Source organism: Phytophthora parasitica, assembly GCF_000247585.1.
Source record: "Phytophthora parasitica INRA-310 unplaced genomic scaffold supercont2.47, whole genome shotgun sequence".
Taxonomy (NCBI): Eukaryota; Oomycota; class Peronosporomycetes; order Peronosporales; family Peronosporaceae; genus Phytophthora; species Phytophthora nicotianae.
The window spans coordinates 376,338-401,361 of record NW_008649033.1 but is presented as its reverse complement, the minus strand read 5'-3'; the positions used below and the strand labels follow the sequence as shown (position 1 = coordinate 401,361).

General features: G+C 51.0%; 13 protein-coding genes across 16 annotated transcripts; 4 read left to right on the top strand and 9 right to left on the bottom strand.

Annotated features, from left to right (window-relative positions):
• Positions 1-665: 665 nt before the first annotated feature.
• PPTG_23690 (hypothetical protein) lies at positions 666-1,868 on the bottom strand (the record flags this gene model as incomplete). Its single annotated transcript, XM_008912478.1, has 1 exon — positions 666-1,868. The coding sequence occupies one exon, from the start codon at positions 1,866-1,868 to the stop codon at positions 666-668; it is 1,203 nt and encodes a 400-aa protein (XP_008910726.1).
• A 148-nt stretch (positions 1,869-2,016) lies between these two features.
• PPTG_23689 (hypothetical protein) lies at positions 2,017-2,757 on the bottom strand (the record flags this gene model as incomplete). Its single annotated transcript, XM_008912477.1, has 1 exon — positions 2,017-2,757. The coding sequence occupies one exon, from the start codon at positions 2,755-2,757 to the stop codon at positions 2,017-2,019; it is 741 nt and encodes a 246-aa protein (XP_008910725.1).
• A 527-nt stretch (positions 2,758-3,284) lies between these two features.
• On the top strand, positions 3,285-5,421 carry PPTG_15411 (hypothetical protein). The gene has a single exon (XM_008912476.1). The coding sequence runs from the start codon at positions 4,097-4,099 to the stop codon at positions 5,300-5,302; it is 1,206 nt and encodes a 401-aa protein (XP_008910724.1). The 5' UTR covers positions 3,285-4,096; the 3' UTR covers positions 5,303-5,421.
• Positions 5,422-5,917: 496 nt separating this feature from the next.
• On the bottom strand, positions 5,918-6,217 carry PPTG_15410 (hypothetical protein; the record flags this gene model as incomplete). Its single annotated transcript, XM_008912475.1, has 1 exon — positions 5,918-6,217. The coding sequence occupies one exon, from the start codon at positions 6,215-6,217 to the stop codon at positions 5,918-5,920; it is 300 nt and encodes a 99-aa protein (XP_008910723.1).
• A 32-nt stretch (positions 6,218-6,249) lies between these two features.
• PPTG_15409 (hypothetical protein) lies at positions 6,250-7,618 on the bottom strand (the record flags this gene model as incomplete). Its single annotated transcript, XM_008912474.1, has 2 exons — positions 6,250-6,755; positions 6,808-7,618. The coding sequence occupies 2 exons, from the start codon at positions 7,616-7,618 to the stop codon at positions 6,250-6,252; spliced, it is 1,317 nt and encodes a 438-aa protein (XP_008910722.1).
• A 1,775-nt stretch (positions 7,619-9,393) lies between these two features.
• PPTG_15408 (hypothetical protein) lies at positions 9,394-10,706 on the top strand. Its single transcript, XM_008912473.1, has one exon. The coding sequence runs from the start codon at positions 9,439-9,441 to the stop codon at positions 10,645-10,647; it is 1,209 nt and encodes a 402-aa protein (XP_008910721.1). The 5' UTR covers positions 9,394-9,438; the 3' UTR covers positions 10,648-10,706.
• Positions 10,707-10,834: 128 nt separating this feature from the next.
• PPTG_15407 (hypothetical protein) lies at positions 10,835-13,061 on the bottom strand. The gene has a single exon (XM_008912472.1). The coding sequence runs from the start codon at positions 12,969-12,971 to the stop codon at positions 10,914-10,916; it is 2,058 nt and encodes a 685-aa protein (XP_008910720.1). The 5' UTR covers positions 12,972-13,061; the 3' UTR covers positions 10,835-10,913.
• Positions 13,062-13,278: 217 nt separating this feature from the next.
• Positions 13,279-14,994, bottom strand: PPTG_15406 (hypothetical protein). Its single transcript, XM_008912471.1, has one exon. It carries the CDS (start codon positions 14,777-14,779, stop codon positions 13,373-13,375), a length of 1,407 nt encoding a protein of 468 aa, XP_008910719.1. The 5' UTR covers positions 14,780-14,994; the 3' UTR covers positions 13,279-13,372.
• Positions 14,995-15,034: 40 nt separating this feature from the next.
• Positions 15,035-17,166, bottom strand: PPTG_15405 (hypothetical protein). Its single transcript, XM_008912470.1, has one exon. It carries the CDS (start codon positions 16,355-16,357, stop codon positions 15,179-15,181), a length of 1,179 nt encoding a protein of 392 aa, XP_008910718.1. The 5' UTR covers positions 16,358-17,166; the 3' UTR covers positions 15,035-15,178.
• Positions 17,167-17,208: 42 nt separating this feature from the next.
• On the bottom strand, positions 17,209-17,560 carry PPTG_23688 (hypothetical protein; the record flags this gene model as incomplete). The annotated part of the gene is made up of 1 exon (XM_008912469.1): positions 17,209-17,560. Exon 1 carries the CDS (start codon positions 17,332-17,334, stop codon positions 17,209-17,211), a length of 126 nt encoding a protein of 41 aa, XP_008910717.1. The 5' UTR covers positions 17,335-17,560.
• A 1,702-nt stretch (positions 17,561-19,262) lies between these two features.
• On the top strand, positions 19,263-21,272 carry PPTG_15404 (hypothetical protein; the record flags this gene model as incomplete). The annotated part of the gene is made up of 1 exon (XM_008912468.1): positions 19,263-21,272. The coding sequence occupies one exon, from the start codon at positions 19,263-19,265 to the stop codon at positions 21,270-21,272; it is 2,010 nt and encodes a 669-aa protein (XP_008910716.1).
• Positions 21,273-21,342: 70 nt separating this feature from the next.
• PPTG_15403 (hypothetical protein) lies at positions 21,343-23,231 on the top strand. 4 transcript variants are annotated; one of them, XM_008912465.1, is made up of 4 exons: positions 21,343-21,721; positions 21,786-21,906; positions 21,970-22,050; positions 22,114-23,231. In XM_008912465.1, the coding sequence occupies exons 1-4, from the start codon at positions 21,408-21,410 to the stop codon at positions 22,780-22,782; spliced, it is 1,185 nt and encodes a 394-aa protein (XP_008910713.1). In that variant the 5' UTR covers positions 21,343-21,407; the 3' UTR covers positions 22,783-23,231. The 4 variants fall into 4 exon arrangements, with proteins under 4 accessions (XP_008910713.1, XP_008910712.1, XP_008910715.1 ...); XM_008912464.1 differs by having other exon boundaries at positions 21,786-22,050; XM_008912467.1 differs by having other exon boundaries at positions 21,343-21,906.
• On the bottom strand, positions 22,791-23,765 carry PPTG_15402 (hypothetical protein). Its single transcript, XM_008912463.1, has one exon. The coding sequence runs from the start codon at positions 23,710-23,712 to the stop codon at positions 23,230-23,232; it is 483 nt and encodes a 160-aa protein (XP_008910711.1). The 5' UTR covers positions 23,713-23,765; the 3' UTR covers positions 22,791-23,229.
• Between the last annotated feature and the right edge of the window lie 1,259 nt (positions 23,766-25,024).

Below are 25,024 nucleotides of genomic sequence, written 5' to 3'. Positions count from 1 at the left end.
TTAAAATGCAAATTCAACTTGTACCTGATCCGATTCAAAGGGGATTTAATTATGGGCGCATTGGTACGTTGCTCGGATCCCGCACCCGCATAGGACTCTGGATATAAAATCCAGAGAACAGGTTTAGGAAACATTCTATTTGCTAAATATTCTGAATATAAAAAAAAATACCAAGCGACATGTTTTTTTTATATTCAGAATATATATCTTTTACAGCAATTCATGACGCCTACCAATAATGCTGGATAATTCCCGCTTGGTGGTTATTTTGATTGTTCTCCTTATTTTCGTATCGACTGTGAAGACGTAAAACGCGTTGTTTATGGCTTTAATTGCATAAATTATTCTTTCGATTTGTTTGTAAGTAACTGTCCTGGTAAGAGAAATGGTGAGAGTTACCACGCTTCGGGTTTCAATGTGTGGCTTTTTCAAAAGCAGCTCAGACGGAGATATATAATTTCCATCGATAACCCTGTGGGATAAGCAATATATTGAATTTAACCACCGAAATATAAAAAAGAATCTGTAGCTACGAAGATGTGACAATCGCCGACAGTGTCAACATTCGTGTGAGATTCAAAAACAATGCAGGCATAGCGGTAAGTGGTTACAGGGTCATATATGAACTAAGCGGTGATTCCATTTTAAAAAAAAAAATGCCCATGTTAACCCGAGCAGATCGCCTCAGCTGTCTTATGACACTGCGTTGAATCAATTCCAACTGTAGCAGGCAGCCTAGTGAACTGGAAGGGGTTTTGCCCCTCCGTACTAGAAATTCTCAATCTGTAGGAACCATACGAACTCCGAGTTCGACAAGAGTAAATTTCCGGTGCATCGCTGACTTTCGCTTTACCCGTCAGAGCATCGTCAGAACTTGATCCAGTAGGAGCAATTGCTAAAACGTATGAACCTTTCTTCAAGAGTGTAGTCTTGTGAGGGTCACGAAAGCTGACAGATCCGCCAGCTGTAAAATCATTTGCATTGCTGTCGTCGACAAAGAAAACAGAATTCGAGCTGTCCTTGGGAAAGAGATACATGACCGAATCCAAGTACGAGGCTCGACAGTCTCCATTCAAGTCCACAAAAGATTCATTATCAGCAATTTCGACGGATATCACAGCGAAGGAGACGGCGGAATCTTTCGTCAGAGTAAACTCCACTTTATCAATTGTAACGAAGCCTGAAGCGAGAATAATAACACCATCAAGCGTCAGACGCGAGGTTAAAGCTAACGTGGCTTCGTGGACTGGCGGGGTATACGCTGGGATCCGCTCGGTGTTCTCGATACTATTCGATCCGTCGTCGATACCGTCAAATTCTGCCAAATTAATACCCTTTGCATCCAAATCGGCCACGATATCCTTGGCCGGAATACCAGTGTTAGCGCACATTTCGCCGCAATGGTGAAGCGCAACAACACCGTGGTCCGAAAATGAAATAACGGGGGACCCTGATGAGCCAGTTTGAGTGTCGCCACTGTACGAATACCCCTCTGTACCACAAGTACTGGCACTCAAGCTCAGTAAAGCCGCATTGCTGGCATAGTCGTCTTCGACAGCAATTCTTTTGTTCTTGCCCATCGGATGCTGAGGAATGTACAGCTGTTCGCCCACCACACCAGCTCGAGTCTTCAATCGAAGATAACCATAGCTCTGAGCCGCTTCAACTCCGCTTGCTGGTAGCTTCAGCAACGCATAGTCGAGTTCTTCACTTGCATGTACCAGTTCAGTCGATATAGCAACCACACCACCTTCACATTCCCCCAATGCACACGAAAAACTATCGCTGCAAGATTTATCCTCCGCCATGAACTCCACTCTAGTACCACTAGCTTCTTCGTCCGTAGAAACACAGTGATAATTGGTCATGATGTGGCCCTGGTTTCCAAGTAACCATCCTGTACAGCTGGCCCATTCTCCGGAACCTTTCGGGATCTTGAGTCGAGCTACGGAACGCGAAGCCAAATACGCGGTTCGTGTGGTCACATCGTCAAAGTAGCAAATGGCGTTCTTTGTATTATGTATTATCTGCAGCACAGATCGACGCACCGGTAGCGACAATCGGTTCTTTAGAGTTCATGAGAACGTAATCGTACGAGTCGACCACAAAGCCGAAGCATTTCGAGTCACTGTCGGCTACACTGAAGGCATTTCCGATAAAATCCGTCTCGTCGACAGTATCTGGACTGGTTTCATCACGGTAAAACTCGATCCGAAACTCTTTTGTGAGAACTGGAGGGGCTACCACATTACCATAGTTTCGACCACTGGGATAGTTTCTTGACAAGTTTAACATCCGATCTGGCGTGTCGAAACCTTCAACTGCACGGAGAATAACAGAGACACCACTTGGCATCCAGAGCTTGCTAAAGCGAAGCCCCACGTGGGCATATCCACTGCCTTTTGTTAAAGTGAATGACCGGAACGGCGTAGAACTTCCTGGTGTCGCGCTGTCATAAGCGAGCTGGAATTCTGGACATCCCATGCCGATATTAACGGATCGCGAGGTGGATTCACTGGTTGGAGGTGCTGCGTCTATCGCTCCGTTTGTACTGATAGTAGGATCATCCGTCTCCATGGGGGTGAAGGCTGCGCTGTGTACGTTCGAGTTAAAGCTCGTTGGGTTCGTTGCATAAGCCGCCAGAACCATGAGCAGAAGGAGTCCCGAAAGACTGAGCATCGTATTTCGATGCTGTCTATCGTCACTTGGGGTTTCGACATTCAGCCGATGCGGCGTTGCTACATTCAGGTCGTCCATGTTTCAGATGTTGCTGGTGTTGGATCGATGAATCGATGAGACTGAATGACTTTTTCAGGATGTTCATGGTCAAAGACAGCGACTAAGGCCTTAAAGCTTTTTCTGGATTGAGCTCGCCGCTATGAATAGGAAGGCGAGAAAAGATCGAGGACGTTTGAAAAGGTATGAATATTTTGGGGGTATAACCAGTCTGCGTGTCATATTTAACACTGTTACCGATGGTATTCATAGCGCAAGCATTGAATGTGGCGAACTATATGCACTCACCGTAGTGAAGATTTCTACACGTGATCGATGAAGCTGTGGTTGAACTAGTCGAATTGGCAGTCGAATCAAGCAACTCGAAAAAAATTCGCCGTACAATTTTAACGATTGTCTGTGACCCCGGTGCGTACCTAGCAAAAATTTTCGAGTGCTGGCCCTCGAGTATTTTGCGTTGAAAAGAGGGAAGCTCCACCCAAGTCCCACCTCAGACGTTGGACACCACCTGGCGAGCGTGCATCATGCCAACTACATTTTCATGCTGGACAAGCAGCAACGACAGCTGTGTTAAACTTGCACAGGCAACACGAATAAAATCCAGTCTGCCATAGCAACAAAATAGCTCGACAATTCTTTTCTTCCTTACGGCGACGATAGCTCAACACGGGATTGAACTGCCATATTGGAGCGATACGAACACTAAACATCAGCACGCGAATCTTGAAGCGATACTGTCGTTTACCACAACGGTGCTCTCTATCCACACATGGAGAGATCGTCTGAGTGTTCTGCCACGATGTCGTGTTTACAATCGACTAATCTATGGTAAAAAGTAAGCAAGGCTGCGGTGCCGAGGCGTCAACAGGGCCGGCTGGCTCAAATTGAGCTGATCGACCGACAATTTTGTCAGTTTGTCGGCGTCAAACAGAGAGTTGGCAATCCCCATCCAGGGAAAACTCAGCAGCGTCTTTCTCCATGTCGCCACACGCTCAATACCACCTGCTCCATGTCGGTCTCCAATAAATATACACAGGATCAAGAACGACAGACTTGGCGGATCAGCGCCACCAATACAGGCCAAAGACCTCCATTCTTCCATGTTTCGCATCAAATTCGTGTTATTGAAGACAACAGGGCAACAAATTAAGAGAGAATTCATGTGGACTCATCAACGCGGTTGAGTATTTCCTACCTCCTTCCGACGGTGATGGTTTTGTGCCCTTGTGGCCCGGCCACATGCTTGCAGCAAGCAGACTCCGATCCACGTTGGTAATCTTCGAGTCTGTACGCTCTTCGACCAACGGACAGGACCGGTGTGCATCGGATTGGCGAGATCGTGGCGTGGGCTTCGCCTTCCATGTCCAGTCCACTTTGTTTTTTTGCTGTCAGAACCACAATGGCGAAAGATCGATTCGTACAGAACCTCTTTCCGGACTTAGAGCTGTCGGTGGCCGATAAAGCGGAGCTCCAAGCGCTCGTATCGACTTTCATCGAGGAGCACCTCCCGAACTACAAAGAATACTGCGCCAACAAGAGCCGACAGGTGGACGCCAACCGCTGGAAACTCTTCAAGACCAAGGACAATGTACGTCTGCACTCCGAACGGGACAGTAAGGACAAACACTCTACAAAGGGTGAGGAACACGACGTGTCCAACCTGCCGGTTATTCTGTGCGAGGGGGCCATCCCAGGCAAGCTCGAGGACGTCATGTTCGGAGTCATCAGTCCCACGCTGGAGCTGATGCGTCTCAAGGCGTCATACATCGACGACATCAGCAGTGCTTCGGTATTGTCCACAATCGTCAAACCTACGCCGGAAGACCCTCTGCAGTCGCTCGTACTCAAGTGGATGCAACTGGATCTACCGCTACGCTCGACGAGTTTGGTCAAGAATCGTGACTTCGTGTACATGGAGGCCACGGGGATTTTACGGACGAAGGACGGCGAACGGATAGGCTATCACATCCAGCACTCCATCGGCTTGCCTCAAGCGCCTGAACTGCCGAATCTTGTGCGTGGCAACTGCCATTTATGTGCGTTCTTCCGTCAGGACCGCGATCTATCGGTTGAAATTTACGCGACCGGGGCGTGCGATCCGGGAGGTCCCGTACTCAAGTCGCTGCTCTTGCACCCGATCGCCTCGATGCTACTGTCCTGTACGGATTACGCTCACTGTGGCGAGATGAAGAAGCTGGCGTGGATCATGCAGCACCGTAACGCGCAGAAGAAGCAAATGGGCACCAAACGCAACGACGACAAGTGCGTGAGCTGCTCGTCGTCCGTCAGCCACAGTCGCATCGGCAAGCTCAGTACCACTCGCGGATCGTGCAAACTGTGCTTCAACGCTGTTTGTCGCTCTTGTCGTGTGCGTAAACTCCTCACCTTTATGGAGCCGGATCTCAAGTACGAGAAGCGCAAGGTGACGTTCTGCCCTGTTTGTATCAAGGACGCGTTGGAAGTCAGTGCCCTGCAGGTTGCCAGGGATCAGACCTTGGCTCCCAAGAGACTTGGAGGCTACCGGTCCAACAGCGAGTTCTCGGCCACGTCTTCCTCGGATGAATGAGGAGAGCTCCACTGCCAGAGCTTTTGGTTAGTTTAGTTAGTTAATTGCGCACGAAATGGATTATTGTTACTATGACGTGAAGTGAGCGTGTGTTCTTATACATGTACTAGTATTCATAGCAGGCGCATTGGGACCCCAGTCAAACACTATAGCATAAGCATCACCAGAGGTATGAAATTCTATGATCGTTTTTCAAGGTTTGAATTTCAAACGGCTTTCACCGCCAGCACAAGATTGTACGGCCACCCTAGCGTCCTTCTTCACCTACGCGATCGGCCTCGTACTTGTGATAACCAATATGCCAGCCACGAAAGTATTCGACACAGAATACGTTGCAAAATTAAAAATGCAGTCCTCAATGTTGATTTACGTGTGATTCCTTACTGATACTTAAGTAAGAAATCTTTAGTCATAGGTTTTGACTCATAGCGAATAACTATCCGACGGTCGAGTACCACATCCCACCGAGACTGAGATGGATACGTGAGACCTAGTCGGCATTGCCGCGATTATAAGGAGTACAGTACTGTATAAATATTGGCTGAGTATGCAACGGAGAGAGCAACCGGAATCTGATTGGTGAAACTTTAGATTCCTGAATTTTATTGGCAGAAATTACAAACGCAGCGAGGGATGACCACCTTGGTGCTTGTCAGTGCGGAGTGCAGTAAGAATTCGAGTCACGGATAGCTGCCGGCCGTAAGCAGCGTAGATTTTATCAATGGCGACGTCGCTGGTGAAGCCTGTGCGAACAAATGCACTGACGACGTCCCAGAATACCTTGCGGCGAGTATACGCGAATTTGTTGGCGCCACGCTCAGCTGCTGTGAACTCTTTTGCCGGTTTCAATCCGTTCAATCCGAACTCATACTCTCCCCATAGTTCGTAGAGATCCTTCGGTCGTTTTGAGAGCATTGCACGCGGAAGTACGACGGAACCTTCTTCTTCTACTCCGTCTCCACCTCCATTTGCTGAGAGTGAGGGTGTATCGTGCGAACTACAGGTTGCAGGGCTATACGTCGAATCACTGCCAGAATCTTTTGATTTTCCCGCTGTCTCTCTGTGCGAGAGCGATGAATTTCGTTCAGCAAATTTGCCGTTTGTCGCTGTAAACTGAATAATTGAGAGTGAATCGAAGCGAATTCCTTGCGAGTGCTGTCAGCAGTCAAGCCGCCATTTTGGCGATCCAAAACGCCATTTTCACCAGCATTATCATGTACTTCGACGAGTTGAAGCTGAGCACCATCACCAACAACGTGAATGGGTACACGTTCCACAACATTGACGTCTTCTTTCCCACCAACACCCAAATAGGCTTGAATAATGCGCCGCTTAAGAGCAGCTGGAATGATTTCATAGTCAAAACTTCCACGCGGCACTAATGCTGCCCAAAGGAGCGGCAACGCGAGCACCCGAGCCAGCTCTTCACCTAGGGCCTCCTTAAGCGCAGGACCTACATGTTTGACTAGCAGGTCATTTGTTACCTTTTCTCATGCTGTGTGTACCCAAATTGCCTGCTTTGAGTTTGTGAAAGTCGGTTCCTTCAAAAACGTCTTGCAGAAAACGACGGACGACGCGATCTCCGTCTTGTGGATTACCAAATACAAACGGTGAAAGTGCTGCTTTATCCGTCATCTCCACATGTATTGCCAAGTTGAGCAGCGCGCAAAGCCGAGGATCCATGCTGCCTAACACAATTTGTTCCGGTGCGTCCCGCTCCTCTGAGATATTTTTCGACCAACGCAATTGACAAATCAATGAACCTGGGTGGTGAATGCTGCACGAAAAGCTATCGAACTTCAGTTTCATCATGTCGTCAATGCGTGCAATGAGGTGCCATTGCATGGTGAGCACAGCACAGACTAAATACTTCAGTGAACCCTTGCCGTTTCCCGTGTGAACTTGATCCAGTAGATTAAGAAATTCACCATACTCGATCGGACGCCTAGCTGCCGATTGGACTCCTTCTCGTCGTACCTCGCATCGCTTCACCTTCTTAATTACTGCATTTACAGTCTCTGAGCGAGTTGGATTCCCTTCGTTGCGAATAGGGTCCCAAGGAACTGTGCGGCGTGGCATGAAAGAGGAAATCGCTTTCTTGGCGTATTCCAAGGTGGACGCACGGGCGTTCACCGGTTTTGCGTCCTCCGCAGGATTGGCGTCTCCAAACGCGCGAAAATTCATCCAGTGACACACGTCGTCGGGTGTGATCTCCAACAGGGTGTCTTGACTGAAGCTAATGTCCGTACTGAAGGTATGACCAGCTCGAAACGCCATGAACTCATTGAGAATTGACTTGTATCTGTTGCCTCGCATTACCCTTGTGTTTCGAGCCGTGTCTTTGGTTATGAGAGGATCTTATGCAACCCGAGGGAACGTGCACATGTTTTTTGTATGGTAGTCAGGTTGCAAAGGTCGGTGAAAAGGCAAACTCTGTGTGCAACTGATTTTTCATTTCATACTGATACATTCTGCAGTGTATTATCCTTAAATTGGTCGGTACGGCGAACAAATCGACTGAGAAGCCAATTAGATTGTCGTGAACGCGACAAATACAACTTCGGTTGCATTTGGCCAGTTATGTAAAAGTATTGAAAGTAAACCATAGCACTTGGGTTCCAATGGTTAGGCAGCATCTTGCACTGGAAGTCAACGGAGAACTGGGAACAGAATTCAGATTGAAGCACAAGAACACTTGATTATCTGCATTGGTATTCACAACAACTGTATTGTGCAAGTGACCACTGAGTTGGACAACCGATTCCGAGCGATTCAAGGCCTCGTACGTAGACGACGTGTTCGCCAGTGCCACATTGGAGAGGCCATTGCTCGTTCCACCCACACACACTCAAGTGGCTTGATTACTCGGGTCGACCCTAATTTCCTGATTAGGGAAGGTCGCTCTTGGTGAGTGAGCTGGTAGTCATAGTGATGCAACCTCTGATGGATACCCACTTGCACGTGCAAACTTGATCATTGCACGAGCAATTGGGTATCCGCCACAGGTTACAAGTGCTGTCGAGTATGTGCGTTCTAAGCTTACCGACCGTTGTGTGAATACCAACGAATCCTGTAGCCACGCCGTCGCCGTCAGGTATGGTTATGGTACGGCGCGTCTGCATTGCAGACGGTCTTCACTGCTGTAACAGCAGTGCTGTTCGCACGGGAAGCCGCGAGTCGATCACGCTCCACTTCAAGAACAAGTAGAAGCAGCAGTTCAACTTCTACTGAGGCATTTGCGCAAACCTCTGCTTCAATTGCGGTGGGGGAACGTCCTTGCTCAGAAGCGACACGTGTGCACTTTGTATGCGTCCGGCATGCGCGTCGTGCGAGCTCAAGAAACACTGTGCTTCATTTCGTGGCTGCTACGTTAGACCAAGCACAGGATGAGGTTCTTCGGCGTCTCGACGCTCATGTTTTCGCTTGTGAGGAAGTCGGAGCGGATGCTAATTTCGAATCATTGGCACCGTCTGACTGTGCACCTCGACAGGCACTGCTGTTCATGTAGTGTTCCATCCGAACTGCATTTAAGTCATAAAGCGTAGCCAACTCACGCCAGCTACTTTTCGCCATATAAAACTGTAGCAAGATTTGGAGACCCAGAAAGTGATCTGTAAAACCGGGGGTTGTCAACCACTAAGAGGCGATTTGCAAATATGTACAGTAATGCACCCGTTTTCGCGGGGATGGACCATATAGGATTTGCAAACACATCAGGTTTCAGCATTTAAACCCGAGGATATTTGGCAAAAAAAGAAAATTATATACGGAAGTTTATCAAAAGTCTCAGGGCGTGAAAACGGGGTGAAGTACTGTATCCACCCGGGACGCACCGAACTGCTCGATCCGAACAAACCAGCGCACGCATGCCATCGGCAGAGCAGTGGCGTTGAAGCCCAGTTGCTTTCGGGTAAGGATCTTATCATCTGAACCACCTGGGCTGACTCGGGATCTGCTGCTCAAACGATGATGCCTTCACTTGCCCATGTGGTACCAATCTCGCTGGAAAAAGGTGTCACGCCCGCCCGCATGGAGAGAAGGGAGAGGTAACTCGCCTGCTAGCTCCACTTGCTTCACTCCAGCTTTGAACACAGACTTCTCGGATCGACCAGTTTTTAGTGGTTTGACAAACGTCGATGGCCAATGCTGCGAGTCCGTTCGCCCCCCTCAATCTGGCCCACCACGACGCCAACTACCTGAGGGAACTCGTCCACGTCTTCGTACAACAGCAAGTCCAGAATTATGAGCGGTACCTGCATGACGACCACGAACGTCTCGACAATAAACGGTGGAAACAGGTTCTTCATCGTGACAATATGCGGGTATTCTCGGAACTCGAAAGCGCGGACCCCGCCAACGACCTGGGGTACGTCAACCAGCAGCAATCAGCCGAGCTGGCGGACCTGCCTGCTCTGCTGACCGTAGGACAACTGGAAGGCTCATTAGACGACGCCATGTACGGTGTAATGACCCCTACAGTGGCATCCATGCGCATTAAGTATTTCTACACTGGAGACCAACTCGCTAACGGTGCCGTACTAGCAACAATCGACAGTCCGTCGCCCGTGGACCCGTTCCAGTCGCTCACTGTCAAGTGGGTCGAAGGCTACCAGTCCCCAATGCTGCGTCCTCTTGTAAGTAGCCGCGACTTTGTCTACATGGAGGCTACGGGCTTCACCAAGCTGAGTGACGGAGAGTTGGTAGGGTACCACCTTCTCCACTCAGTGCACTTCCCACAAACACCCAAGACGCGGAATAATACGCGTGGTACGATGTCCATCTGCGGGTTGTACAGACAACGGAACCACAGCGCCGTGGACTTATACTGCCGCGCGTCCGTGAACTCAGGAGGACGGATAGCTCGCTCTATTGGCGTAAAATACGCGGCAGTGTCACTCATCTCAGCGAGGAAAATGATCCGCTGCGCTCATCTCAAGAAGCTGACGTGGTTATTGAGAGTACGCGATACTAACACTATCATCCGTGGAGAAGCCAAATGCATCGGCTGTGGCCAAAAACCTGGGATTTTCGCCACGGAGATCGGCTCATGCTCGCTTTGTAAGCGTGCACTTTGCTCATCATGCAGATTGAAAGTTGAGCTGGGCTTTGCTTCTTCGAACGGTAGTTTTTTCAAGAAGAAAATGTGGTTCTGCTCCTACTGCGTTGATGAAGCAGCTCGAACGAGCTCTCGAACCGTTGCGTGTGGAGATTATGCGGACTCGAGGATTGTGGAGAGAACGCCATGGAGCAGTGGACCGACGAATTCGAGCTCGCCCTCTGGCTCGGAGCGTAGTGATGATTGGGGATCGCTAGACAAACGCTACCTCAATCTCATGCCTAGATAGTTATGAACTAATTTACTTTTAACGAATGAATATCAAGTTAAGCGCTGATTCGATGTGGAAACCACCGTGCATGCATAGCTTAACTGGGGTAAGCGCATTCTTTACCACTCGTTCGAACAGCATGGCAGGATCTACGTGCATTATGTACGTGCACGTAGACCTCCCCCATAGCACATGTATGTTGGGATATCCCTGTTGTCAAGTTTGACTTACATATTACTTTTTTCTACGTCCTTATAAAAAAAAATAGCGGGCTTTGGGAATTTTTAATAATAGCTGGAGCAGATCGTATCGGCTGGCTTGTTGCACGATGCTGGGTTGATGCCTACCGTCGCTGGCAAGCTCGTGAACGTGAAGGGGTTATCACCTATCGTGCTAGAGATCTGCAACTTGTAGGATCCGTACGAGCCGCGCGTGCGGCACGTGTAGAGTTCTGGCGGGTAGTCGGCCTTTGTTTTCCCGGCGCGGGCGTCTTCCTCACTTGCACCGGTTGGTGCGATCGCAAGCGTGTAGGATCCCTGCTTGAGGAATGTGCGTTGGTACGGGTCGCGGTAGCTGACGGATCCGTCTGCGTTGGCTGTGTCAATTGGACTGTCGTCAACGGTGAAAACTGCTTCCGACTCTCCGTCTGCGAAGAGATAAATCATCGCGTCCAAGTATGAAGCACGGCAGTCGCCATTTAGATCATAGAAGGTGTCGTTGTCTGCGATCTCGACTGAAAGCACGTCGAACGAGATGTCCGCGTCGCTGTTGAGCGTGAATTTCACGGAATCGATGCTAACGTAGCTGGACGCGAGAATGATAGCGCCGTTCATCGTCAGACGTGGCGTCAGAGGCTGCACTACCTCAGGAGCCGGCGGAACGTACACCGGGAAGCGTTCAGCATTGGCCACAGCGTTAGATCCGTCGTCGACGCCGTCAAACTCCGCTGCATCAATGCCATTTAGGATTAAATCGGCAATGATTCGCTTGGCCGGGACTCCAGTGTTGGCACACATCTCGCCGCAGTGGTGCAGTGCAATGACGCCGTGGTCTGCGAAGGAGATCACCGGCGAACCAGACGACCCGCTCTGTGTGTCACCGCTGTACGAATAGCCTGAACCACCGCAGGAGCTGGCACTTAGACTTAGCAACGCCACATTATTGGCGTAGTCGTCGACCACTGCCATCCGTTTGCCTTTGAACAGTGGATGTTGCGGAATGTACACTTGCTCCCCGACGACACCTTCACGGGTCTTTAGTCTCAAATACCCGTACTTTTGAGCGAGATCGGGTCCATCATTTGGTAGTTTAAGTAGTGCGTAGTCCAGCTCTTCATCGGCGTGAATTAGCTCCACACTCATGGAGACAACGTCACCTGGACAGGCTCCCCATGAGGCACACGACACACTGTCGCTGCAGACGTCGGCTTCTGCCATGAACTCGACGGTTGTGCTACCCGCTTCCTCGTCTGTGGACACACAGTGGTGGTTCGTCATGAGGTGTCCCTGGTTACCAAGCAGCCAAGCAGTACAACCGGCAGACGCGCCACCGCCTTTCGGAATGAGCAACCGAGCCACCGATCGAGCAGCCAAGAACGCTGTTCGGGTGGTACTATCATCGTAGTAGCAAATGGCTTCTTTGGTGTTGTCCGCAGCGCAGATCGACTCGTCCGTGACCGAGATCGGATTGTCATTGTCCATAAGCACGTAGTGGTACGCGTCCACGACGAAGCCGTAGCACGCCGCGCCTCTGGCGTCGGCTTTCGTAGTGTTGGCACTACCTGCGTTGCGGTAGAATTCAAGACGGAATTCTTTCGCGAGAAGAGGTTGAGCCAGGACGTTGCCATACACCTGTCCACTGGGGTAGTTGATCGAGAGGTTGTGCGTACGGTCCGGAGCGTCGAAGCCTTCCACTGCCCGAACAACCACCGAGGCACCATGAGGCATCCAAAGCTTGCTGAGGTGGAGTGCCACGTAGGCATAGCCAGTGCCTTTGGTCAACGTGAATGACCGGAACGGCGTAGAGCTTCCAGGTGTAGCCGCGTCGAATGCGGTCTCAAATTCCGGACAACCCATACCGATATCCACGGAATGTAGCCTCGATTCCGTCGAATTATCAGCATAACCCGATGCCGCGGTGTTGGTATCGTCGATCGACATCGGAGTGAAGTCTGCGTTTCGTAGATTGCTATCGTTCGCGCTTGGGCTGGCAGCATACACCGCTATCAACAGTAGTACAACCAAACCGGTGAGACCCATGGCACGATAGCGTCGCTCTTTTCCATCACTTGAAGACTCGGCGTCCAGCCGATGGTGCGTCGTCGTGATCTTCATTTTACGCATTCCTCAAGCTTATCTAGCAAAGACTCCGATACTTGATCACGACGCTGAAAGTTGACTAGTGGGAGTTGAGGGAGGCGTTCTTGACCAGCATCAAACGCTGTCAAACAATGGCCACAAGTCTATGAATAGGAGGACAAGATGCACGTGAGGACATGTGCCGCTTATACTATTTTCGCCTTCATGTTGCACTCTCAAATTGGAACTAAATTTCTCATGAAGTATCGAGAACTTTTCTGTACGGAGCCAAGCCTGGATGAGCGCTCTCAGTTCCGTTGTAACACGATTTCTTATCTTTGAACACATTCGATCTATTTTCTTTTTTTCGTGTTGAGAGAGTCTTTAGGATGTATTGATGAGGTTTGTACTCTCGTAAAAAAAAAAATAGATACTACCTTGGCTTCTCACATTGCCATGCTATCACGTCGTCGGCTTCGTGCACTTAAACTCTGATAAAATTCTGAAAACTCCTCTCTACAAGCCAATTCCTCACTAGCAATGAGCATCGTATCGGCTGCTCGGGATCGATCCACACATCGCCCACAAAAGCGCAGATCTCGACGTAGCAGTTCACCTTGAGGTCTCATGAAGGTCAGTTTGTACTTGACTCGGCAAGACGAACATACAAACTTGTAGCACAGTTTGCATCGGTCTCGATCCGAACGTTTGTCGTACGTATTGACCAAACTGCCAGACGGCGTTCTGTGAACCGACCGCTTTTGACACGACGTGCACTTCTCCATCGCACCCGCAGACGCAAGAGCCTCAGGGACTGGAAGAGGAACACTGGGTCGAGTCGTAGCAGAGCTCGACGTTGTGCTGGTGTCATTGGACTGCGCTGTAGGAGAGTGGATCCTATTGGCCTCCACCACCGCCGCTACAGCGCTCTGCATGGCCCTCTGCCGTCGATTCTCCCGCGACGTCTTGGCCAGCCACGCCAGCTTCTTCTTCTGTGCACATTCCGCGATCTCCGTGACCGAAATGATCGCGTCTGCCACCGATCTCACCACAAGCGAGCGGATAATACTCCCACAGGGATTGAGAATCGCCCTTACGTACACATCCACGAGTCCTTCCCGTTCCTGTCGGTACAGCGCCGCCACAGATAAATTCGCGCGTACACGGCCTTCCAGCTCGGGTGTCTGCGGGAAATTCACGGAATGCAGCAAGTGGTACCCGACGCGTTCGCCCGTGTCCAGTTCCGCGAGCCCCGTTACCTCTAAATACACGAAATCCCGGTTCTTCACCACAGGTTTCAAGACATGTAACTGTTCGTTTTCCATCCACTTGACTGTCAACGAATGGAACGGGTCGCTAGGAGAGGGCTCCACTATGGTTGCCAGCACTGCTCCGTCCGCCATATTGTCCCCTACGTACGATGACTTTATCCTCATGGCATCTAACGTCGAATTCACCGCCCCGTACATGGCGTCATCTAGTGTACCAGCAATGGTTCCGACCGCCAGAAGAAGCGGGAGATCCGCCAATGACGCGGCTGCAGCGGCCGTCACCTTCTCCCCCGCTGTGGTGCGTTGCAACTGATGACGGTACTCCCTCTCCAGCTCGTCTTGTGTGGCTCCACCAGCTTTACGACGCTCTTTGAGCGGTTGCTCAACGTACACGTGCACGCCGCCGCGTTGCTTGGTTAATTTCCAACGACGCTCGTCAAGCCGGCGCTGGTCCTCGTACAGATATTTTTCGTAACTGCGCATACTATCCTGTACGAAAACTCTTGCGATTTCGCCCAACTTGGCTGCATTCTCCACTGAGAGCTGCAGCGGCTCGAACGGGCTGGGACCCCACGTTGGCATGGTATCTTAGTCCGAAAGTTGTCAACTGAATGGTCCAAAGTTCAAATTTGAACGCTTGACAAGTTGTAACTGTCAAAACGGTTAGAATAATGGTCCAAGGTGACAGGTTGCTTGGTTCCTCTTGTACTTGGGGCTGATGGTGGCGGAATGGGAGTCGGAAGACGCTATGAGGGACTGCAGCACGTTGGTAACGCCGACCAGTGTCGATCGTCTTCTATCATGGCTTTAAGATTTTAGAAAAAAATGATTCGTCAAAAAAAAAAAAGTATTTTGTCCACTTAAATTAGAATCAAATATATGATTGGATGAAATACGTTGAAGTTGAAGGCAACTTTATATTTTACAAGTACTTACCACATGACAGTTTAACAGGATGAGAATTTGTTATTTGAGTAGACCTTACACGGTGCGCTCCGAGTCAGAGGAGGACGCAAAGGAGTAATCCGTACCCGAATGGAAGGCGTACTGCGAATTATTGCCAGCAATCTGCGCGCGGGCGGCGTCTGCTGTGTTAATTTCAAAAGCCTCTTTGATGCACGAGGGGCAGAACGATGTCTTGCGCTCCTCGAACGTCATCTCGAGCGTCACGAAGTTCAGGCGCTTCTTGACACGGCACGTGCCGCATACGAGGCGATGGCAGAGCTTACACGAGTCGCGAGAGCGGCCGAACTTGCCGAAGATCTTGGAGCTGATGGGGATACCGCAGTTCACGCACTCACCCTCGCTGATGGGAGCACCACGCTGCTTGTCCAGCGCATAACGGCGGTGCATGAGCCACGTGAGCTTCTTCATTTCACCGCAGTGGGCGAACTTCAAGGCCGTGAAGAACTTCATAGCCGACGCCGTGACCAGGAACGACTCGACGCTGGACCCGTTCGCGACGACACCGGACGCGTACATCTCGACGCACTGGTCGTGCTCCTGACGGTAGAGGAAGAAGACGTTGACGCTGGCGCGCACGCGGTTCGGCAGCTCTGGCGTCTGAGGGAAGCCGATCGAGTACATCAAACGGTATCCGACGCGTTCGCCGTTGCCCAGTTGCGTGAAACCCGTGGCTTCCATGAACACAAAGTCACGCTTGTTCGAGTGTAGCAACAGGTCCAGTTCCTGCCATTTCAGTGCGAGCGTCGATAATGGATCCTCAATCGTAGGCTCCACTACGGTAGCCAGCACCGCCGCGCCCGTAAGGTCGTCCACGTACGTGGCGTTGAAGCACATGTCCTCCGACGTCGTGCTCACCGTGCCGAACACGACGTCGTCCAGGGTGCCCTGCATCGTGCCGATACAGAGCGACACGGGCGTGCCAGCCTGTTCCGACGCCTCGTTCATCATGGAGTGGTTCCCGTCCGTCGTCGTGCGCACCTCGCGCTCCAGATACAGTCGCAGGTTTTCCCTCGTCTTAAGTGGCTTCCAGCGACGCTCGTCCACGTTGTGGCCACCTTCCTTGAGGTGAATCTCGTACGAGTGTAGGCATTCCGCGAGGAAACCGTTGGCAGTCTTTTGCATCTGCATCTTGTCGCCCGCCGAGAGCTCCATCGACGGGAACGGGTTCATCACGTAGCGCTTCTTACCTCCCATAGTCAATTGATTTGCAGCTACGACGTGTGCTGCTCTTCTCACTGCGAGTGCAGATTTTTAAATGGTTGGGGCGTTCCTGCCTCTCTTGTCCGGTTCGACAACTTAGGTCGCATCAAGACGACTGGGAGTCTCATCCCAGGGCGCAGGCGAGTGCAGCGAGTGCATAGCACGCTCCGGCGACACTGGGAGGAAGACAGAAAGGGACAGGCGATGGTGGAAGGTGCGGCGTTGTGGCGTCGGTGGCAACGATGATGTCCATTGCTGTGCACCGGGTGGGTGCGCAGCAAAGGCATCATCGTCACCAGCGATTCCTTTCGATTGACTGACGGGCAAGACGGGGTGGCCCCCCTTTCCAGGTGCCGGGCTGTAAGCAGCGGCAAGTGCCGTGCAGCGACTTGGAGGCAGTGCCGCCCCACAGTTACTGCAGTTCTTTCACCCCGCGTCGACAATAAGCTTTTGGCACACATGCACTGATGACTTGCAAAGAGAGGACAGACGGGCACCCAGCGCCGGCGCCAAGCACACGTACAGTGGATTGCTCGCTCGGGTACATGACTCGCGCTTTATTGCTATGCCGAACTGTGAAACGCTCGATCATGGCAGCGAGCATCGGTATTAGCGAGGACCGGCGTTGATGGATTCGGTGACGCGGAGACCTTTGTCATGCTTGCGAATGAGCCGGTGAGAGACTGCAAGGTGGGGCGCGTCTCGGACACGCTGGCGTACACGTCAAGAGACCCGGCAAGTGATCCGCAGGATTGGGAGACGACGACCACGCCTGACAAGGTGACAGGTTTACAGGTTTGGGCATCAGCACTTCACCAATGTTGATTTCTCCAGTCAATTTCGAGTCACTCCAGCTGGTGCTGCTTGCCAACACCGAAGCGTTGGAACTTGACCATAATGAGTGAATAAGTTCTACCGACCCATCTGGAGGCAGCCTGCACTCGCGCGATGCCCGCCGCCACCTTGTTCATGCAGGACGATCTTGCTCGGTACCCACCGAGGAATGACGACCCGGGCAATATTTTGAACTGCCGGTTTTACTGAATGATGTCGCGGTTGGAATCTCGGTGAAGATCCGACGTATGTGCTCCAAGCACACCTTGGCGAAAAAGGTGGCTTCGCTCGCGAGTGCGCACCGACGGCAAGCTTCTTTATGCCAAAAACATATTTGAACTCGTTCTGATTGAAGGTGCTCACGGTGTTCGCTATACTGACAGTCGGCGAAGCAACATGAAATAGAATGCGATACTATACCCCACAGCCCATTAAGCTTTGCGAAAACTGGATATTATTTTAGTGGTAAGTTTTACTTTTCAATGTACTGCACCATAGTAGTGTATCCGGCGATGATGTAGTTCGGTGAGGTGCACACGCTCTGTGAAGAAATCGTCGGCGCTTATAGATTGCCAAGACTGACGCCAGGGGCGGACGGACGATCAAAGGGAGAATACGACGATGAGTGCGCTGGTCATGGCTGGACAGCCTCGGCCCGAGCATTCACTTCCACAGCGGAAGTTCCGCTTCAATGATCGTGGAGACGGTGCGTGCATTGAGCACAAAAACTGATGGAACGCCTCTACTCACAAGTAAAGCTCCGAAATCGCCAGCTCCGCGATTTTTTTTTGGCACCGATGCCGGTGCAAGGGAATGAGAGCGCAAGCCAGTGAATTGAGTGAATTGACAGACAACTATTAAAGCAGGCTGTATTGTTGTTGCTTTAGCAGACCTGAAAATTTTCAAAGTAAGATAGACGTGGATGGCAAACGCTTGCTCCAAGGTTAAATTAAACCCAATCAAAATGCTCGATCAGCCTCGATCCGCCTTGAATGAGATCGCTAAGCGCACACCATGTTGGCAATAGGATATTGTCCGATAAGTTTGCATCCAGTTCATTACGAATGAATGTCCTTGAGTGCTTCCCTCCAATAGTCCAGATCCTGTCTGAACTTAGATGGCATTCAGACGAAAAAACCCATCAAAATTTTAATGGGTTTTTTCCGTCTAAGCACCATTCACGCAACATATCTGATTAAGTTGCAGCTAAAACTCCCGCGCTTTTTTGCCAATCCAAAACGACCAATGCAGGCAGCAGGCAACTCCAATGGCGGGGGAGGCGTGGGCGCCAAGCGCGGTCGTGGCGGCGCCCCCGCGCTTAATGCAAGCGCTGCACCAGTGGAATTGCTAGTAGACTCTACTGCTGAGGCCGTGAAGACGCGTTTCCTGCAGTTTTTATGCGGTTATGGGCAGCAGGACGACGCGGACGAGGTTATGGGCCCTGCCAAGATCAACTACAGCCAACAGGCCGAAGTGATGCGCAATACCGAGACCTCTTCACTGTTTGTGGACTTCTCGCACGTGCTGGAGTTCGATCCTGATCTAGCGCAGGCTCTGCAGGCTCAATATTACCGTTGGGAGCCATACTTAAGACGCAGTGTCTTCGAGTTCATCAGGCTCGAAGATGCGGCCTACACAGTCAACGAGGACGCCAACAAGACACAGCGCGAGTTCTTCGTCAACTTCTACAACTTCCAACACGTATCACAGTACGGGATCTATAACAATTATATTTTTTATTGATAGAAAATAATAATTTTATTTGGTGTGCAGTATTCGGGACCTGCGGACCAGAAGTATTGGAGAACTACTATCATTCTCTGGCACAGTAACCAGGACGTCCGAAGTGCGTCCAGAGCTGCTGTTTGGTGCCTTCACATGTGGAGATTGTGGCGGAGATACCACAGGAGTGGAGCAACAGTTCCGGTACAGTGAACCAGTCAAGTGTCAGAACCCGTACTGCGTCAATACGTTCGCATGGGAACTTAACACTGAAAAGTCCGTGTTCGTGGACTGGCAGAGGGTTAAAGTTCAGGAAAATAGTGACGAAATCCCGGCTGGCAGTATGCCTCGATCCATCGACGTCATTTTGAGGCACGAGAACGTCGAACAGGCCAAAGCTGGAGACCGTGTTGTGTTCACCGGTACATTAATCGTGGTCCCAGATGTATCCAAGTTTGCAAAAGCTGGTGGTGAGACTGCTGTGGCTACACGTAACAATAGCCAGCGACGTGGTGGAGAGAACAGTACCCAGGGAATGCAGGGCGAAGGCGTGCGTGGTCTCAAAGCTCTCGGTGTTCGAGAACTCACCTACAAGACGTGCTTCCTTGCATGCAGTGTACAGACTATGGAGCAGCGCTTCAACAGCATCTCAATCCGCAGTGAATTCAACGAAGACGGTGCTGAAGAAGACAGTGGTGAGGCAGCGTTGCAAGAATTCAGCGACGAGGAATTAGCTTCGATCCGTGACATGCAGCAAGACCCCGATCGATATCTGAAGATGGCCAAGTCTATCTGTCCGTCAGTATATGGCCACGATGAGATCCGGAAGGGTATTTTACTTATGCTATTCGGCGGTGTCCACAAGAAGACACTGGAAGGTATTAAACTACGCGGCGATATCAACGTCTGTATCGTCGGAGATCCGTCCACGGCCAAGTCGCAGTTCTTAAAGTATATCGTCGGATTCCTGCCTCGTGCCATCTACGCGTCCGGAAAAGTGAGTTCTGCTGCTGGTCTGACGGCCTCAGTGACTCGAGATGCAGACAGTGGAGACTACTGTGTCGAAGCTGGCGCTCTTATGTTGGCAGATAACGGTATTTGCTGCATCGACGAGTTCGACAAGATGGATCCCATGGACCAAGTCGCAATCCACGAAGCTATGGAGCAACAGACGATCTCTATCACTAAAGCTGGTATCCAAGCTACGTTGAACGCTCGTACGAGTATTCTGGCTGCGGCAAATCCTTACAATGGTCGATACGACAAGACCAAGACGCTCAAGTACAATGTCAACATCTCGGCGCCCATTATGTCGCGTTTCGACCTGTTCTTCGTTATCCTGGACGACGGCGACGAAGTTACGGACCAGAAGATCGCAGAGCATATCGTTAACATCCACATGCCAAGTGAATTGCAAGTGGAAGCCATGGAGAATGGCGCCTACAGTGAAGAAGACCTCAAGAGGTATATCAAGTTCGCGCGCACGCTGAACCCGGTGATCACTCCTGAAGCCAAGCGAATGATGGTGGCGTGTTACAGAAGTCTGCGTGAGAACGACGTGGTGAGCAATGGACAGACCAATATCGCCTACCGTATCACTGTACGTCAGCTGGAGTCTATGATTCGCTTGTCCGAGGCGTTGGCAAGACTCGATCTCAGTGAGACCGTGCTGGTCTCACACGTACAAGAAGCGTACAGATTACTCAGCAAGTCGATCATTCACGTGGATATGCAGAATGTCGAGCTGGAGTTGCCTGTACCTGCAGTTGAAGGTGAAGACGATGACGATCACAACGGAGGTGGTGGTGGGGATGATGGAGGCGATGACGGCCAGGACGGTACGAATGGGTCTGGTGGAGAGCCCTCCACTAAGTCAGCGACTCCGAACGGTACACCATCCAAGTCCAAGACATCGTCTTCGCTCTCTTTTGAGCGGTTTGCGAGGATCCAGAAGGCTATTGGAAGGTTTATCCGTGAGAAAGAAGAGGAAGCTATGAGTGCCAAACTCGCTCGTGATGCGATCCGTGCACAGACTAGTAGTGAGCAGAAGGAGGAAGAGGATTATGATGATGATGAAGCGACGGGAGTGCTACAAGGTGAACTCGTGACGTGGTATTTATCGTCGCAAGATATTACGTCGGAGGCGCAGCTCTCGCGTGAGAAGCAGATGATCTGCTCGGTGATTGACAAGCTGTTGCAGGATAAAATCTTGTCTGTGGTGGAGATGGAGGACGATGAAGACGAGAACATGGAGAAGGACAAGGAAAGCACCAAGAAACTCACTCCGGAGGAGCAAGATGCCAAGAAACAACAGAGGTATTTAACAGTGCACCCCAACTACGCCTTCGAGTAGAGCAAGTAGACATTAGATTCGCAATTATTGCCAATTATTGTGCAAGCTGAAGTTTTTTATTTTTGGAATAGCCAGTTTTTCGATCTTTGAGGGTCGTAAACTAAAGCAGCCGAAGTCTCACATAACTCGAATACCATGCGCGTCTACACGCCGATGCAGGCTGCAGGGAGCAGCACGACGGAGGAGACGTTCCTTCAAGCTGAGCATTTCGTGGCTGTAGTGCTCTCTCGACTGGAAAAAGACCCAATGTCGGTGTCTCCTCGCCTCTGGGCGCTCCAACAGCAGCCTACTGCAAATCGATTATGGGCATTCAAGCAGCAAGCGCTCATGGGCTCATGCGATTCCTCGCGCGGTTCGAGGAAGTACGAGGAGTTGAACCCGCAAAGAAACGCCACGGGGCTTTTGGGCTTCCGCTGCTGCCAATTCGTCGCAGGAGATGACTCCAAACTGTAGGATCAAAGTGAGACTTGAATAGTTTTCATTAGTGTTCATTTTCATGTTATGCATGTACAGGAAAATGTGGCAAAAGCTCGGCGACATGTCGGCGGAGGAGGCTCAACGCGAGTACATTCGCGTCGTGGAAGACGTGCTTCCTCAATGGCAGTCGCCTCCAAGTTGGGATGGAGCTTTGCTGGTAAAATACACTTCCAAAGTTCTAGAATATATACCGGATATAATACTGTTATCGTGTTTCCAGCGCACATGGACTCCCGACGACTGTAGTGATCGCTGCTCGGTGTGCCACGAAGCCTTCACCTTCTTAAATCGCCGTCATCATGTAAGTTTCCAGTCGAATGTTACCCTCACCATCTCATATGCTAATGATTTTTTCTTCATAAAGTGTCGCCGCTGTTTGAATCTCGTGTGCGCTGTGTGTTCGCCGCACACGGTTCCTCTGCGTGTGTTCTCGGAGCCTGTGGGCAAACGTCAACGCGTATGTGCGACCTGTTTCGATGAGATTGGCGAGGCTGCTCGACGTGGTTCATTAACCAGCAGCGAACAAGTGCGTGAAGCTACTGTACCCATTCCTATTGAAGAACAGCCAAACCAAGAGACTGATAATGGCGAGGCTTCGTCCGAGACACTCACATCGTCACCAGCAATTCACTTGGGCACACTCGAGTTCCTCCAGGGAGCGTACGGCCAAGGATCCAAAGTTTACCGCAAAACATGGAACTCTTACTTCTTCGTTCTACTCGTCCGTAAAGGCTCTTTGGGGATGTTTGCGTCTCAAGCTGAACATCTCGCTGGTTGTCAACCTCCAGCCGCAGTATTCAAGCTCAGTGGATACACATTGCGTATCCGATCGCAACCCAAGCGTCCACATCAATTCCGCCTCACACACAGTAGCAAAGGCGGTAGTCCCAAGAAGACGCTGCACTTTGCAGCTTCCAGTCTCGAGGAGATGAACGGCTGGATCGCTGCACTGATCAAAGCTATCGCCGTGGCTGATGAACTGGAACGCGTTGCCACTGAGGAACGTCTTAACAAGCAGACGGAGAACGCGTAAGAAGCGAGTTGTGTGGACAATATGACGTCTTGTTCTTCATATTCATCAGTGGCAATCATAGTACTATATACTTCGTAGTTCTACAACAAAAGCGGAGGCGATTCATAAGAGCCTGATAAGTTTCGTAGATACACGCGACGATCACACGAGAGGGCGAGCGGCCGACTTCGACTGGGGGCGGCGCTTGGAGGGGTTTTGACTGAGGTGGGGGGGGCTTGAACTACTCGACTCCTTCTTCATCTTCATCTCTTGTACAGGGAGGAACCCAACAACCTTCATAATGGTACACTTTGTGGCTGACGTCGGGCTCCTCCAGAAGGAGGGCGAGGTAATTTAAATAAAAAACATCTCTGGGAACACCCGCGGCAAACGCAACGAGCAGTTGCAGAAGGAGGAGGTACGGCTCGTTCTACCGTGTAAGCACCAGACTCTCTCCCGCACTTTGCTTTACTCCTGCACGATCATACACCGCGAGAGCGGTGCGTTGACTGCGCATGAGAAGAACTCGATGGTTTGGTTGCCCGCAGTGACCATGACTCTACCGGACGGAGTCTTGCCGAGCTCGTACTTGCTGAGCTTTACCGGCGTGGGGACAGTGGGCACCGTCGTCATATCTGGGCTGGCGAGGCCCATAGTGTAGTCGTCCAGTTCGTCCAGTTCATCAGCGTAGAACGGACCTTCCTGGGAGGACGAGGATGCCGTGGACGCGCCCGAGTTGTAGTACTCCTGCTGGTTGTAGTACGTAGGGCTGCTAGGAGATGAATAGTACTCGGCGTAGCTGCGCTGCTGGTAGGACGTAGGCTTGACTGGTGAAGAGTAGCCGTCGTAGGCGCTGTACTTGGTAGGGGACGAGTACTGCGGGTGGTTGTACTTGGAGGGCGACGCCGAGTAGTGCGTCTGGTGTCGGGAATACCGCGAGTTACCGTACATTGTACTGGAGTTTTGTATACTTGGAGCTTGTTTTGCGCGTGGCTTTTTCGGGAATGGCAGGTGCAGCAGAGCGCTGGTTTTAGGTAATCTTACCGTAATTTATTTTAAAAATCAAATCGAGAGAAAAAAAAGGACAGTCTGTTTCCGTTTGGTCTTTGTCTCAAGTACTTGCGTTTGTAAGAGCGTGAGGATGAACGCCACTCGAGAAAGCCAGTCCAAGGAATTTATTTTTGAAAATAGATTACGGGTGTAACGGCTGATCGGCAGCTTTGCAGCATCTGGCTCACTCGGCTCCCTCTTGTTGTCTTGTTGCAGCCAGCGTCGGAAGAGGATCCGCGTGGATTCCCGTTGACAAGCGAGCCGCTTGTTGCACCTGCGATCTTCTAGCGGCGTCAAAATGGCATTGCAAACGCTGTCGCTGCCAAAGCTGTTGCTCTATTAACCAGGCGTGTCGATTCTACACGGTAGATGATGATGATACGGGAACCCTAAAGGCCGTGGCCCTGAGTTTTTTTTTTTTCGGAAACTGCCGTTCCAAGTGCCTACGTTTCTTATCTGTTTGCACTGCACCGAGAGAGCTCTCGGAGTTCCTCAGCGCCCCTAAAACAAGGCAAAGCGTAGTCGAGAGGCACGGCTGCCGATCAGCGCGTAAAGGGGCCTGGGCAACGGAAATCCTCCAAGCGGAGCGACGCACTCCGGCACTGCTCCAGTGCCAGCTGAAGGGCGTGGACCAATCAGAAAGCAGGAAAGGCCCACCTTCTGACACCGAAGGATGGGCGGCTAATACAAAATGCAAGTGAAATGCGTGTCACGAGAGAGATTGTCAGCCCTGTAAAGTTTGACCGGATTCCGTACAGTTTGGACTTGATACACCTGCTGGACTCGAGCATGCTCTGGCCATCGCCGAGCGAACCCAGGAGAGGACTGTAACGGGAAAGGCATCACTGTTTGAAACACAATAAACATGGAGTGCATGATGGAGTGCACCCACACGGGTTGACTCTCGTAAGCTCTTTTGCATTCCATACTGGGGCCCATACTAAAGGGTCTGTCTCAATCCCAAAGAGACACGCAAGGCAACTTCAATACTACTAGTAGTATAATATGTATTTCGTCTGCTCGCGCGATATCCAATGATGCAATGATGCTTGTCATTGTCAAGATCACTCAGGGTCGCATGACAAGGATCACTGCAGCGAAAAAGATAAAAAGATCCCAACGCGAAAGCGGTGCTGGCAGCACTGCCGCAATTGGGACTTCAACATGCTCACCACCTTGACACCACAGCTGGCAAGCAAGGGCAAGGGTGGCG